This window comes from Microtus ochrogaster, chromosome X (assembly GCF_000317375.1).
Source record: "Microtus ochrogaster isolate Prairie Vole_2 chromosome X, MicOch1.0, whole genome shotgun sequence".
Taxonomy (NCBI): Eukaryota; Metazoa; Chordata; class Mammalia; order Rodentia; family Cricetidae; genus Microtus; species Microtus ochrogaster.
The window spans coordinates 175,381-189,409 of NC_022026.1; the positions used below are offsets into that span (position 1 = coordinate 175,381).

The 14,029-nt window shown below is 45.2% G+C and overlaps 1 protein-coding gene across 1 annotated transcript in view; it reads right to left on the bottom strand.

Moving 5' to 3' along the window:
* Positions 1 to 12,355, bottom strand: part of Rab33a (RAB33A, member RAS oncogene family) — a 15,244-nt gene extending 2,889 nt beyond the window's left edge. The window contains exon 1 of the mRNA XM_005358397.2: positions 11,956 to 12,355. Coding sequence (XP_005358454.1) covers positions 11,956 to 12,213 — 258 coding nt within the window. The 5' untranslated portion in view covers positions 12,214 to 12,355. The remainder of the gene's footprint in view (positions 1 to 11,955) is intronic.
* Positions 12,356 to 14,029: the final 1,674 nt, after the last annotated feature.

Consider the following 14,029-nt stretch of genomic DNA (forward strand, 5'->3'; position numbering starts at 1 on the left):
ACAGAGAATTCTCAACAGAGGAATCTAAAATGGCGGAAAGACACTTAAGGAGATGTTCAACATCCTTAGTCATCAGAGAAACGCAAATCAAAACAACTCTGAGATTTTCATCTCACACCTGTAAGAATGGCCAAGATCCAAAACACTGATGACAACTTATGCTGGAGAAGTTGTGGGGTAAATGGAACACTTCTGCATTGCTGGTGGGAATGCAAGCTAGTACGGCCCCTTTGAATGTCAGTGTGGCGATTTCTCAGAAAATTAGGAAACAACCTTCCTCAAGACCCAGTAATACCACTTTGGGGTATATATCCAAAGGATGCTCAATCATACCACAAGGACATGTGCTCAACTATGTTCATAGCAGCTTTGTTTGTCATAGCCAGAACCTGCAAACAACCTAAATGTCCCTAGACCGAAGAATGGATGAAAAAAAATGTGGTACATTTACACAATGGAGTACTACACGGAAGAAAAAAATAACGACAGCTTGAATTTTGCAGGAAAATGGATGGAGCTAGGAAACATTATTTTTTTTTTTGGTGGTTTTTCGAGACAGGGTTTCTCTGTGGCTTTGGAGCCTAGCCTGGAACTAGCTCTGTAGACCAGGCTGGACTCGAACTCACAGAGATCCGCCTGCCTCTGCCTCCCAAGTACTGGGATTAAAGGCGTGCGCCACCACCGCCCGGCAGGAAACATTATTTTTGAGTGAGTAACCCAGACACAGAAAGACAATTATGACATGTACTCACTCATAGGTGGTTTTTAAACATAAAGCAAAGAAAGCCATCCTACAAACCACAATGCCAGACAACTTAGACAACAAGAGAGACTTACATAGATCTAATCTACATGGGAAGTAGAAAGTAGAAAAAGACAAGATCTCCTGAGTAAATTGGGAGCATGGGGACCTTGGGGGAAGATTGAAGGGGGAAGGGGAGACAAGGAAGGGAGCATAGAAAAATGTAGAACTCAATAAATATCAATAAAACAGAATAAAAATAAAATAAAAGACCAGAGAGAGAAAGTAAGAAAGAGAAATAACATATAATATTTTTCAGGGCTGGTATGTTCAATTTTTAACTGGCCCCAAATGTTTTCTCATATGATATAATCTCAATTTTAAAAAATATTAAACACGGGCTGGAGAGATGGCTCAGCAGTTAAGAGCATTGCCTGTTCTTCCAAAGGTCCTGAGTTCAATTCCCAGCAACCACATGGTGGCTCACAACCATCTCTAATGAGATCTGGTGCCCTCTTCTGGCCTTCAGGCATACACACAGACAGAATATTGTATACATAATAAATAAATAAATAAATAAATAAATAAATAAATATTAAAAAACATTAAACACAAATTTTTGTAGGAAAATCTAGAATTGTACGTACCAGAATATTAATGGCTATTTGAATATAGGTAATATTTATTGTCTTTGTTCTTTTTCCTTGCCCTAATTTTATGGTTTAAAATACATGTTGCTTTGTAGTGTTGTTGCTGTCATTGTTGTTTGAGACAAGGTCTTAACACACACACACACACACACACACACACACACACACACACATATATATCAAGCTGGCCTGAAATTAGTGATCCTTCTGCCTTACCTCACCTTCCTGATCTCTGGGTTATAGGAGGTACCTTCTTACCTAACTTCTATTACACAATTAGAAAAACTAAGATGAGTCAGGCCATATTTGGCTCCATAGCAAGTTGGAGGCCAGCCTTGACTATACAAGAGCCTGCTTTACTGCCATCAGAAAAGCAAAACTAGTGTTAAAAGTCTCACCTTGCCGGGTGGTACTGGTATAAACCTTTAGTCTCAGCCAGGAAAGACAGAGAAACCCTGTCTAGAAAAACGAAACCAAACCGGACAAACAAACAAAATACCTTGCCATCTAGTTTATTTGTCTGTTTAAATGAGATCTAATTATGTAGCCAAGGCTGACTTCAAATTCATGATCCACCTGTCTCATTCACCCTGGTGGTGCTAGAATTACATGCCTGAGCCACCATGCCTGCTTTTCAATTTATTTTTAAATTTACTTCTTTGTTATGTAAAAGTTAATTTAATTCACTCTATTTTTTTTCTGCATCTTGGCTTTTGGGATAAAGGCCAAATTATGAAGAGAAAAATCTGGTATCAGTAACATATGCACAGACATAATTCCTAGGGGAACACTCTGGAAGTCAACATATATCCAAGCCCAGTTTTATTTTCTGTGATATATTCAGGGTCTGGGACAAGGGATATTCATGCTCAGAATGCTGATCTCAAGAGCCTATAAAATTCTCAGTTATAAAGCCAAATTTTGTTATGGCCTCTTGCTTGACTACTTTGACTCTTCAAATGAAGTCTCTACTCTTTATTTGGAACTAGCCGTCTGTGAGTATAATCTGTGGAATATAGTTGAATCTCTTTACGGAGTAAAGATCTTCTAAGACCATAATTCCGGACATCAGTTTCCATTGTCCTGGCTCTGCTTCATTAACCTCTAGGATCTTTTAGTGGAGCTCACTTCTCGCCTGGTCTGGCCTCGGTCTTTCTAGCTCAGTCTTCTAGTGTTGGGGTTGCGGAATATTTACCATCAGCCTCAGCTTCCATTTGGAGTCTCATGAACCCTGGTCAGGCTATCCTCTCTCTGTTTCTGGACTACAACAGTCATTTGGTTCCTGAATGTCTCCACTCCATTGCTCCCTAAATGCTGCTGTCACACTAGCTACCTCCACCCCCTGCTTGGACCTGTATGTCATCTTCCTTTTTAGGAAATTATGGTGGCCTTACACTGCATGTGCTGTCAAATGGAAATAGTTCAGTCTGCCTTAATTTGACCTATTCCTACCTAGGTTCAAGATGCTTGGCCACATCTTTCTCTGTGACTGTACCCACTAGTCCATCCTTCCACAGTAGATCCTGATCCCAATCTCACCCATTCTTGAAGACTCACCTTGTGCTTCTACCTTCATTCTCAAATCTTGCTTTAGGGAAGGAGGGCTTTTTTTTTTGAGACAGGGTCTCTCAATTTAATCCTGGCTGTCCTGGAACTGCCTCTGTAGACCAGGCTGACCTTGAACTCACAGAGATCCACCTGCCTCTGCATCCCAAATGCCGCATTAAAGGCGTGAGTCGCCATGCTTGGTTCAAATCTTCATTTTTTTCATTTGCAAGATATATTATTTTATTATTTCTATTTTATATGTATGGATGTTTTGCTTGCATTTGTGCCTATGCAACACATGCATGCAGTCCCTAAAGAGACCAGAAGAGAAAAACAGATCCCCCTGGAACTGGAATTACAGGTGGTCCAAACACCTCCCACATTCCCACCTGTATTCCTGCAGGTATTTCCAGATGAAAATGGAACCCCAAACCTCCGGAAGAGCAGCCAGCCAATGCTCTTAAGTACTGAACCATTTCTCCAGTCCCCCCAACTGCAAACCTCTTATAACTTCTCTCCAATTCTCTTTTCTTAGGAATTCCGATTGCCTTGGGGTCTACATCATTCCATTTAGAATACATGTGTGTCTTCTTTATTCCGTCAGTGCTGCCGGTCTCTTGCTGACTAAACTGTAGGCAGTCTTTTTCAGCTTTGAGGTGGTGATGACGAACAGCAGTGTTGGCCTGAGCCCCTAGAACTACCAGCAGTGGGACAGCTCAGGTATCTGCCGGACCATTTCAGAGAAAACATCCCACTTTGGTTATACACAGAAGCAAAAAGCCTCTGTAAGCAGAGACCAAAAAAAAAAAATGATTTTATTCCCTCTTCCTCTCTGGTGCTCTGAGCAGGAAGGAAGAGAGGCAGATGGGGAGAGGGATGGAGGTCAGGGGGAAGAAAACAGGCCTAGTACAGGAATATCGTTTCCACTTGGCTCCCGCTCTCCACTTCCCACCCCCACTCTCCAGTAGTCTTAACTCTCGCCTCTGAGTGAAGCTGAATCCCTGTCGGCCCTCAGGCATGTGGCAGATGCTTTAACACCATGAGCTCAGGATTCTAAAAATACCTGCAGGAACATGGGTGGGAATGTGTGAGGTGTTTGAACTGAGTAAGGTTGGCTGTTTGGCTTTTCCTTGGCTTCCTAATTGTGTACAACCACCCAAGTTGCCAGAACTGTAGGGAAAGTCCCTCTGCTGGAGTTCTCCTCTGCCTTCCTGAAGCTACAAAGAAAGCCTTGAAGCTTTCATGTCGACGTTTGGGAGTTCAGGGGCAGTTACTGTTCTAATTCCAGTTCTATATAAACTGCATCCAAAGTTTTTGCACCCCTGCCTGTGAAGAGACATAAGCCTGGAAGCAGGCTACTCCCAGCAGAAAACAGAAGAACTAGCAGGTATGGCCTCAAAACCTCTAAAAGGGAAGTACATCAGTCAGGCTCACTGGATGCATTGAACGGGTTCTGTGTCTGGGGATGCAGTTTTCCTGTCCTCAGCATCCTTACTGTCCCTTCATCCTTGCTAGGGAATGAAAGAAGATACTTCCCTTCTCTTTTTTTCTCTTTCTTTCTTTCTTTCTTTCTTTCTTTCTTTCTTTCTTCCTTCCTTCCTTCCTTCCTTTCTTTCTTTCTTTCTTTCTTTCTTTCTTTTTCTTTTGGTTTTTCAAGACAGGATTTCTCTGTAGCTTTGGAGCCTATCCTGGAACTAGCTCTTGTAGACCAGGCTGGCCTTGAACCCACCGAGATCCACCTGCCTCTGCCTCCCGAGTGCTGGGATTAAAGGCGTGCGCCACCACCGCCAGGCCCCCCTCCTCTTTCTTTTCTTCCCAGTGGACATGGTTGAGGACTACCCCTTAGCTACTCATGCCTGGGATGCTCATCACTCTCAGAGGGCCAGTACGGTACAGAGGAGTCAAACCAACTGGAATACAAATCTCTCCCCAAATCTCCTGCTAGTTGTGTGTCCTTTCTCTACTTCAGCATCCTCATCTGGAATGTCTTGGTGGCATTTCTTGGACATGCATGGCCTGCCTAATACAGATTCCAGAATTCCCCAGATGCTCACATTATGGAAGATCAAATGCCCTTTGTAAAAGAGTGTACTGTTTACATATTACCCTGCACACACCTCTTTCTACATTTGTTTGTTTGTTTTTCAAGACAAGGTTTCTCTGTGTAGCAGCTCTGGCTTTCCTAGAAATCACTTTGTAGACCAGGCTGGCCTCGAACTCACTGAGATTCACCTGCCTCTATCTCCTGAGTGCTGGGATTAATGGCATTCACCACCACTCCTGGCCTTTCTACATGTTTTAAAGTATCTCTTCTTATAATATTTGATACGATGCAAGTGATCAAAAATACTTGATCTAATGTATTGTTTAGGGAAGAAGAAAAAAGTCTGTATATGTTTAGGTAGATTCATGTGTGCGCATGTGCACACACACATACACGTATACACACATACACAGGCCAATACTGCTGTTCATCATCACCACCTCAAAGCTGAAAAAGACTGCCTACAGTTTAGTCAGCAAGAGACCGGCAGCACTGACGGAATAAAGAAGACACACATGTATTCTAAATGGAATGATGTAGACCCCAAGGCAATCAGAATTCCTAAGAAAAGAGAATTGGAGAGAAGGAGAGAGAGAGAGAGAGAGAGAGAGAGAGAGAGAGAGAGAGAGAGAGAGAGAGAGAGAAGATCTCATCTAGATCAGGCTGGCCTGCCTTAAACTTATTTAGCCAAATACAAGATGACCTTGTAGTTTTCATTTTCCTGTTTCTATTCCTTGAGTGCTAGGATTTCAGGTATACCTCACTGGGCCAGGATTATGTGTTACTGGGATTGGACTCAGGGCCTCATACTTGCTAGGCCAGCACTATACTAGCAGAGCTATATCTCCAGTCCCTGCTTCTTTCTCTAAACATTTTCTTTTCAGTTAGTTGGACCCCGTGAGTACAGAGGGCCAACTGTATACAGTGAGTACAGCTGGAAAGACAGCACTCTGGCTTCTATTCAGTAGCTGAGTAAATGAAGCCATAATTTCCTCTTCTCTATAGTGGGAAGTTGGGCTTCTCTGTGGCTGCTAAGATGATCCAATGAAATGATAAATGAGAAAAAGGTTTTGTAAGATGTGAAGTGCTCAATGAATATTAGTTGTTATCATTGTCTCAGAGAGCACATTAACCTTTAGTACTGTGTCTTGGGTCTACTGGATCGCATTCTGGAAAGCTTGGCTCTAGAAGCCAAAACAGGGCAAGGGCAGTTAGTGGGAAGAGGCAGGGAGAAAGATGCATTATCTTGCCATGAGCAGCTTGGATAGGCCCAGATTAATGGGGTGATGGGCAAAGGCTGAGGGGCATGGGGTGGAGAGCTGCCACATCCTGCCTTGAATGAGCTTCAGCAAGCCCTCCATCCCCTACATATACTCTTAGCTGGGTATTTTTTTTATCTAGTAGACATATCTGGCATCGTTTTATAGATGAGCTACAAATGTCTTTTTGTTGAAGGCCAATGGCAGAAGGCAAACATACAAATAAAAAGAAAGAAAGAAAGAAAGAAAGAAAGAAAGAAAGAAAGAAAGAAAGAAGAAAAGAAAGAAAGAAAGATTTACAACCTTTGGTGGATACTCCCATGGATGACGGGGAAAGTTTAAAAGAAATCTTTTGTTTGTTTGTTTTTTGAGAAAGGGTTTCTGTGTATAGCCCTGGCTGTCCTGGAACTAGCCCTATAGACCAGGCTGGCCTCAAACTCACAGAGATCCACCTGCCTCTGCCTCCTGAGTGCTGGGATTAAAGGTGTGGGCCACTACCACTCAATTAAAAAAAATCTGGTTATTAATTAGCTGGACTGTTCCATATGTATCATATGTATCTAAGAAACACACATACACAAAGATGACACACGATACAATGAAAAGGACAGAGACAAAGACAGACAGGCACCCACACACACATGCACCCACACTGGGGAAGGGAAAAAAATTAAAGGGGAAGAGAAGGAGGAGAAGAGGGAGGGAGAGGAAGAGAAAGGGGAAGGCAACAAGGGACACACACAGTGATGTATAGTTAACCATTAAGCTATCTGACAGAAGCTTAGAAGGCCCCACAGAAAACATGACATCATTCTGACTGTAGGCAACTTGTAAGGAACACTGAGCTCAGCCGCCTTGCACTTAGTAATGTAACACAGGAAGGTGTTTTCCCCAGGGATCAGCAGAGGGGGAGAGTCCTGCATCTGGACCATGCCTGTCTATAGCCATGGCTGAGCCGCTGCTATAGTGCTCAGCGTGTAGGAGGACCCAAGCTAGACAGAAGGGCTACTTTCTGTAAATGTCACCAAGAATGGTTCAGCAATGCCTAAACCCTCCTAGCCCTATTCATTGGTTTCTGATGCTTTTGTCCCTAGACAGATGCAAAATGGTTTAGCTAAACCTGTAGGTGACACATACATAATGCATAATTATTAAGTTATAAGAAAAACAGATTCAATGCAATGCCCATCAACGTTATTAAGAAAAGCTCCTCCCTTCCTTTGGGAGTTGGAATATGACTCCGTCTTTCCTAGATTGAGCAGGAAAAGCTGCCAGCTTTCCTTTGTTGGGTCCCTCCATGTTGTTCTCACAGATAACCTTCTGGGTTAAATGGACTTAAGACTTATGTACTCTTCTAAGCCCGGCAATGGGAAACCCAGAAAGAGTGGCGGGAAAGGGATTAAGCTTGATCTTTTTTGATCTAAGGTAAGTCGCGTTCCCCCTCTGAGTTCCAGTTCCCTACCTATAAAATGAGGACTTTGGATTTGAGACTTTTTTCCAAGGTCTTTTCTAGCTCTGAACGCCTGTAATTCTCATGCCCAAACTGAGACAGTCCAGGTGTGAAAAGCAAACTCCAACCGCTCTCTTGAGTGTCTTGAGTGCAAGCAAAAGAGATTTCTTGCTTGAATTTTATTTTATTTATTTAGTGGTGCTGGGGCTATGAGCCAAAACCTCACATAGCCTAAACACACATTGTACCAGTGAACTATGCCCCCAAACCTGAAGGAGACAACGTGAAGGCTCTTGGATTTTTGGGCCATAGCCTTGGGTTCCTTGCCTATACTCAGTAAGACTGGCTGCTAGCATCATTCCCAATGAGGGGACTTGATGTTACCTTCGAAAGTAGAGCTCAATGTAAAGAACATGGGCTCTGGGTCTCAGCTGAAACACTAGCAATCGTGAACATTGGTGGAACAGGCCTTTACTTTAAACCCCAGCACTCGGGGAGGCAGAGGCAGGCCAATCATTGTGAGTTCAAGGCCACCCTGATCTATAGAGCTAGTTCCAGGACAGCTAGGGACTATTACACAGAGAAACCCAGTCTTGAAACACCAATAAAATATAAAAAAAAAAGAAGTAAAAAGCCTAGCAATCACAAAAGATTCCTCTGCCTGTGGGCAAGCTACTTCATCTCTCTCAAAATTGGTCTCCTTCTCTGTCAAAAGGGAATGATAAAAATCCCGATTCTAGGCTGGCAAGATGGTTCAGCACTTGGCAGCCAGCCTAATGTCCCGACTTTGATTCCTGAAACTCACAAGGTGGAAAAAGAACAGATTCTACGAGCTATCCTCTGACCTTCACGAGTGCACTGTGAAATACATGTGACTTCACATGCACACAAACACACGTACGTGTGCAGGCACAAATGTTCACACACACTGCATGTAGAGCTTTTTTAATTAAAAGTATTTTAAAATCTTAAGTCCTGGGGCTGCCGTATCAAGTAAGACATAAAATGACTAGCTTGGACTTTGTTTGGTCAATAAACAGAAGGTTTTTTGTTTAGTTTAGATTTATTTTTATTATTTGTAGTTACGTGTAAATATGTGCACATTAATGAATGTGTCTGCAGAACTCAGAGGCATGAGGTATCTCTAGAGCTGGAATTACAGAGTCCTTGAAAGAGCAATATGTGTTTTTAACCACTGACCTTCCTCTCCAGCCCCAATAAATAGAAGTTTTCAGTTATTATTCCCTAATTATTGGAGGCATTTCTTTTGAGTTTTATTTTAGGTTTATTGTGTGTGTGTGTATGGGTTTTTTTGTGGTGAACATGTAGGTGCTCCATTCCCTGAAACTACAGTTATGGATGGTTATGAGTCACTTGCGGGTGCTGAGAATTGAACCCAGGTCCCCGAACATTTGTTATTGCAGAGGGCCTGGATTCAAGTGCTGGTAACCTCTGAGTTACCTCTCTAGCTGCCATGGGGGGTTTCTTGAGTATGTGTTAATCAGGAAGCGTTGAATTGTAAAAGGTATGAGGTACAAGAAGACACATGGTGATTGGGGGAAAGAAATAGGGCTTCAATAAGCCAGGCGGTGGTGGCGCACGCCTTTAATCCCAGCACTCGGGAGGCAGAGGCAGGCGGATCTCTGTGAGTTCGAGACCAGCCTGGTCTACAAGAACTAGTTCCAGGATAGGCTTCAAAGCCTCAGAGAAACCTTATCTCGAAAAAGAAAAGAAAAAAAAGAAAGAAATGGGACTTCAGACTCCTAAGGATAGCCCTGATATGGAAGACGTGGTTCTGAATATGGCAAATCAGGCATCCCCAGCAGAGGTTGTCATGTGTGCCACCCCTGAGACATAATAGGGAACAAGCCTGGAAGAGGCCATGCCCTATTCCAGAACTGAGAAAAGCCATTCCCCTGCCTGGGCTTCTACGTTATAATTTGAGAGCCTACTCTTGCTGGCTGAACTCTAGGGCTGCCTCAGCTTACCCCACTGTACCTTTGTCTCTCCCCCCGAAAGGGAGACTAGCTAAAGACACTCAGTCATCCAGTCATCTTCAGACCAGGTTTTGGCACTTGTTCCTGCAAGCAGTCAAAGCATGAGGCACAATCTACTTCTTTCTCGATCTCCTGCCAGGTGCCATGCTCTGCTGTCTTCCAGACACACTCGTCTCTCATTGGCCTGCTTGGGCCTTCTTGTTTCAACAGCTTACAAGGGAGCAGGTTCAGCATCTCCCAGGTCCCACACTCCCCTGATGGTCCTTGGAGAATTTGTCCTCAGAGGTTCCTCCTTGAACTGTGTTATAAGGCTTTGTCCTCTTGAAAATATCACCTTCCCCCAAAAGCCCATATTAAGCACTTATCTGCACGTGGTGTTGTGCTGATCTCTGTTTCTAGTGAGTCACACTGTCACAGGCTCTGTCCTCTGGGGAAAAAAAGTCTGGGATATTTGGCAGAGACTCTGAGACCCAGTTGGCTAAATAGAGGGGTGACAGTAGAGGAGGAATGGTTAAAAACACTCCCCAAGGCCATTTGGGTAATGACTTCATCCACTATTCACCTCCCACCCCTCATTTCTCCTCCCCCAACCCTCCCCCCTCATCTTCCTTTTCCCCCACATACTTTCTTTTTCCCACCACTCAAATTCCAGATGACTTTAGCACCCTCCCCTGACCTGTAAGCCCAGGGAACTCTTTAGCTCCTTGTAACACTTGATTTTAAATAAGCTATAACATTAATGAATGATTTTGAAGGTGTTTCAAAATGCATCCGTTGGTTTATTTCTACTTTGGCAAAAAAAGCAAACAAACAATGTCTTAGACTTTCCAGCATCTGGTAGGCATATATTAGAGAAACTAGACACCATAAAGAAGCCCTGACTTGTGTGAACATTCAACACGAGAGTCCTTGAAAAAGAAAGCCACAGACACCTGCATTGATTTTAAAAGGGCATGAAGCAATCCCTGTCTCCTCAGAAGTGGAAGAAGCAAAATAGATCACAAGTTCAAAAGAATGTACTATCTCCCCGACCCAGAGGCTCACTCTTCCTTATCTCCTACCAGTCTTCCTGAAGTGCACTGTCTTGGCTTGTTTTCTGAGGCCATTTTAATCACCAAGAAAGCTTGCACAATTTGGGATGTTTCATCAACCCCTCCAGTTCCCCAGTTCTTCTTTCCCACTTCACTTAGAAGACAGGACAGGACATGTGGCTACTTCAGTCGGTTTTCGCAGCAAGAAGTTTGCCTTCCCTTTGGCCCTACCTGGGGTCTAACTACAGGGAGAAGCAAAGGCCAGCTATGAGTCTAGAGGAATTGGTCTTTAGTATCCCTGGTGCCTTCTTAGAAGATTACCATGACATACAAAGCTGCCCTTGCCATATCCTGCTTCCTGCCACCCCCTCCCTGCACTTGACATATTCCTGTCTTACTGAGTTTCTCCTTTTACTGCACGAAATGAATATATAAAATATTTTGACTTGACCTACTTAAACTATGGAGAGAGGGGTCAAGGCACTTCCCCTGGCCCTCAGATAAGTTGTGCTACATTTTCCCAATGGGCCTTTTGAAGACAATGCCGGCAGAATGAGCAATGGGTACTTTGTTCATTAGGCTCCCCAAAGCAAGCAAAGAAACAAGCATTTGAGACGGACTGCCTCCAAAGAACAAGTTTGGGGGATGCTGAAGGCTCAGTGGGCGACCGACAATCTTTAAAAGGGCTCATGGCTTTGTCACACAACCATCTCTCCACCCCCATTCCAACTCAGCTCCAATCTTAAAAGTAAACTATAATTTAAAATAAAGCAGTTTTCATGCTCCATAAATTCCTAGCCTTCTTAATATCACAGGGCTTAGCCAAGATGATTTTTTTTTGCAGCCTATTGGCACCCAAGAGGTAGAAAAGACCTCAAGATGTATAAAGTGCTTTGGGATCCATCCCACAAGACATCCGAGAAATGTTTCAGGCCTTCCTGAGCTCAGGGATGTCTCTCCCGCTCAGGGTTGAGGACAATTTCAAACCTGCTTTTCCAGGCAGGAGCTGTAAGGCGAGGGGTAAAAATGCAGCCACTCTGTCTTCCCAGGAAAATTGGGTTAGGTGGGGACGGAGCCCCTGAAAGAAGCTAAAAGGGGTGAGGATGCCACTAGGGTCTTGAACTCGGCAGGTGGCGACACAACCAAAGCTAGACATTTGTTATCACTAGAGCTTTACCTCAGGCGAAACCCCCTCCCAGGTCCCTCCCTTCCTGGACCTGACCAGCTGGATCACCTTGATCTTCTCGCCCTCGATTTCCACGGTCTTCTCCCTGAAGTCCACACCGATAGTGGCCTCAGTCTTCTCTGGGAAAGTACCCCCGCAGAAGCGGAAAGTCAGGCAGGTCTTGCCCACGTTGGAGTCCCCAATCACGATGATTTTGAAGATACGAATCTGTACATACTGGTCCATCGATGAGTCGAGCTCCAGGGATGCCAAGCCAGCAGCTGAAGCAGGCTGTAGGCTCCCATGGCCCAAGATGGGCTGCGCCATCTCCCTGGGACAGGACCGGAGTCCCAACCCCAGTCAAGGGCTTCACACAAAGAAAGCGACCACGTTAGTGCGCTCAAGGCGAGAGAGCTTTGTGCGTGCGTGTGTGTGTGTGTGTGTGTGTGTGTGTGTGTGTGTGTGCACGCGCGCGCGTGTGCGTGTCTGAAGTGTGTGTCCGCCTGTGTGTGCGTGCGCCGGCAACGTGTGTGTGCGCGCGCGCTTGAAGGGGATGCTTTCACCCTAGGCACCCCTCCTCCTTCCCCAGTGCACCCTCCTAGCAGCTCTAAGGCACAGACACAAAAGCTTGCAAGAGGAGAAATGGAGAACCTGCCCGCCTTAAGCCCCCTCCTTCTGCCGGTGTGTAAGCTCCAAGACTGCAGGCTCAGGCTGTGCCGCGCCTTCGCCTAGACCCTCCCCTGTCTGGACCCCAGGGACACATGAGGGAGAAAGCCTAAGCAGAACGGGGAAGGGCTGAGGAGGGTGACACACGCCACCCCAGAATAGCCTTGCCTTCTTGCTCCTAGTTCCGTGGTGGGGTTCAGGCTTCCAACCCCCCACTTAACTTAGAGCGCATGGGGTGAGTGGACAGTGAGCGCAGCTAGGGAGGACAAAGAGAGTTGTACCCTAAGGCATCACTGGAGAGCTTCGGGTGCGGTGCAGCACTAGGAGGTGGGGAATCTGAGGTACCTCTTTCAGCTCCACACAGCAGCTGACAGCTGTGCCGCCGTGGTTCCCTGCCTTCAGCAAGTCTTAGGATAAAGAGGTGTTCGGTCTGATTGAGGGAGCAGGTGCACTTTGGGGCCTAAGGAATTGGGGAGGGCGCTGACAGGACACCGGTACATGCAGTGGCTTATGGAGGGCACTGATGCAGCTGAAAGGAGGCAGACACGGGGCACGGGTGTGAGTGTGTAGGGAGTGTTACAGTTTCTGTCAAAGACTTGCCAGATGTAGGGGGCGCGTACCAGGCGCCAACCTCCCCTCATCACACCACGAGCACCCACCCTCTGAATGTTCAAGAGGGCGGCTCCCATTGGCTGCTACAGTCGGTTGTGTTTGGCTGGCCAATGGGGAAGGCCCGCCGCGGGAGAGGGCCATGCAGAGGGCAGGAGAGGGGGGAAACTAGTGGGGACAGCTCCAGCAAAGGGGGACTTTGTTTCTGTAGCTAACCATTCCAGGTCGAGATGAGGGCACTTAGGATATGGCATAAACCCCACAGTTCCTGACACCCTGAGCCTTCATAGAGTCATAAGTTGTTCCAGAATGGCGGAGTTTCAAAGGGAATTGATATTCCCAAGGAGGGTTCACCCACCCCCTGAAAGTGAATGTAGAACAGAGTGGTTGGGTCTAATTTGCCAGAAGCCTAGATTATGCTTGGAAGACGATAAATGAATACAACTTTTTTACGATGTCAGAGGGCAGCTTCCTAAGGCTTACGAACCATCACACAGCTTGATCACGACCCATATTCCTTCTCCCAAAAGTGACTTTCAGGTTCAGAATTTGTCTGAAATCAACTTAGGTACAATTTGCATATAATAAAGAGCACCCATTTTGTTTGTTTTAGAACTTTTCTCATCTCCCTCATATTTCATAGACTAAGGTAGTACTAACATATGCCATTAGCATCCACATGTGAGATACTGCTACTGTCATCAAAGTCATGGGTTCCAGCAGCACACATGAGCTGCCATTTTTTTGTTTTGGTTTTTGGTTTTTTTGGGTTTTTGGTTTTTCAAGACAGGGTTTCTCTGTGGTTTTGGAGCCTGTCCTGGAACTAGCTCTTGTAGACCAGGCTGGTCTCGAACTCACAGAGATCCGC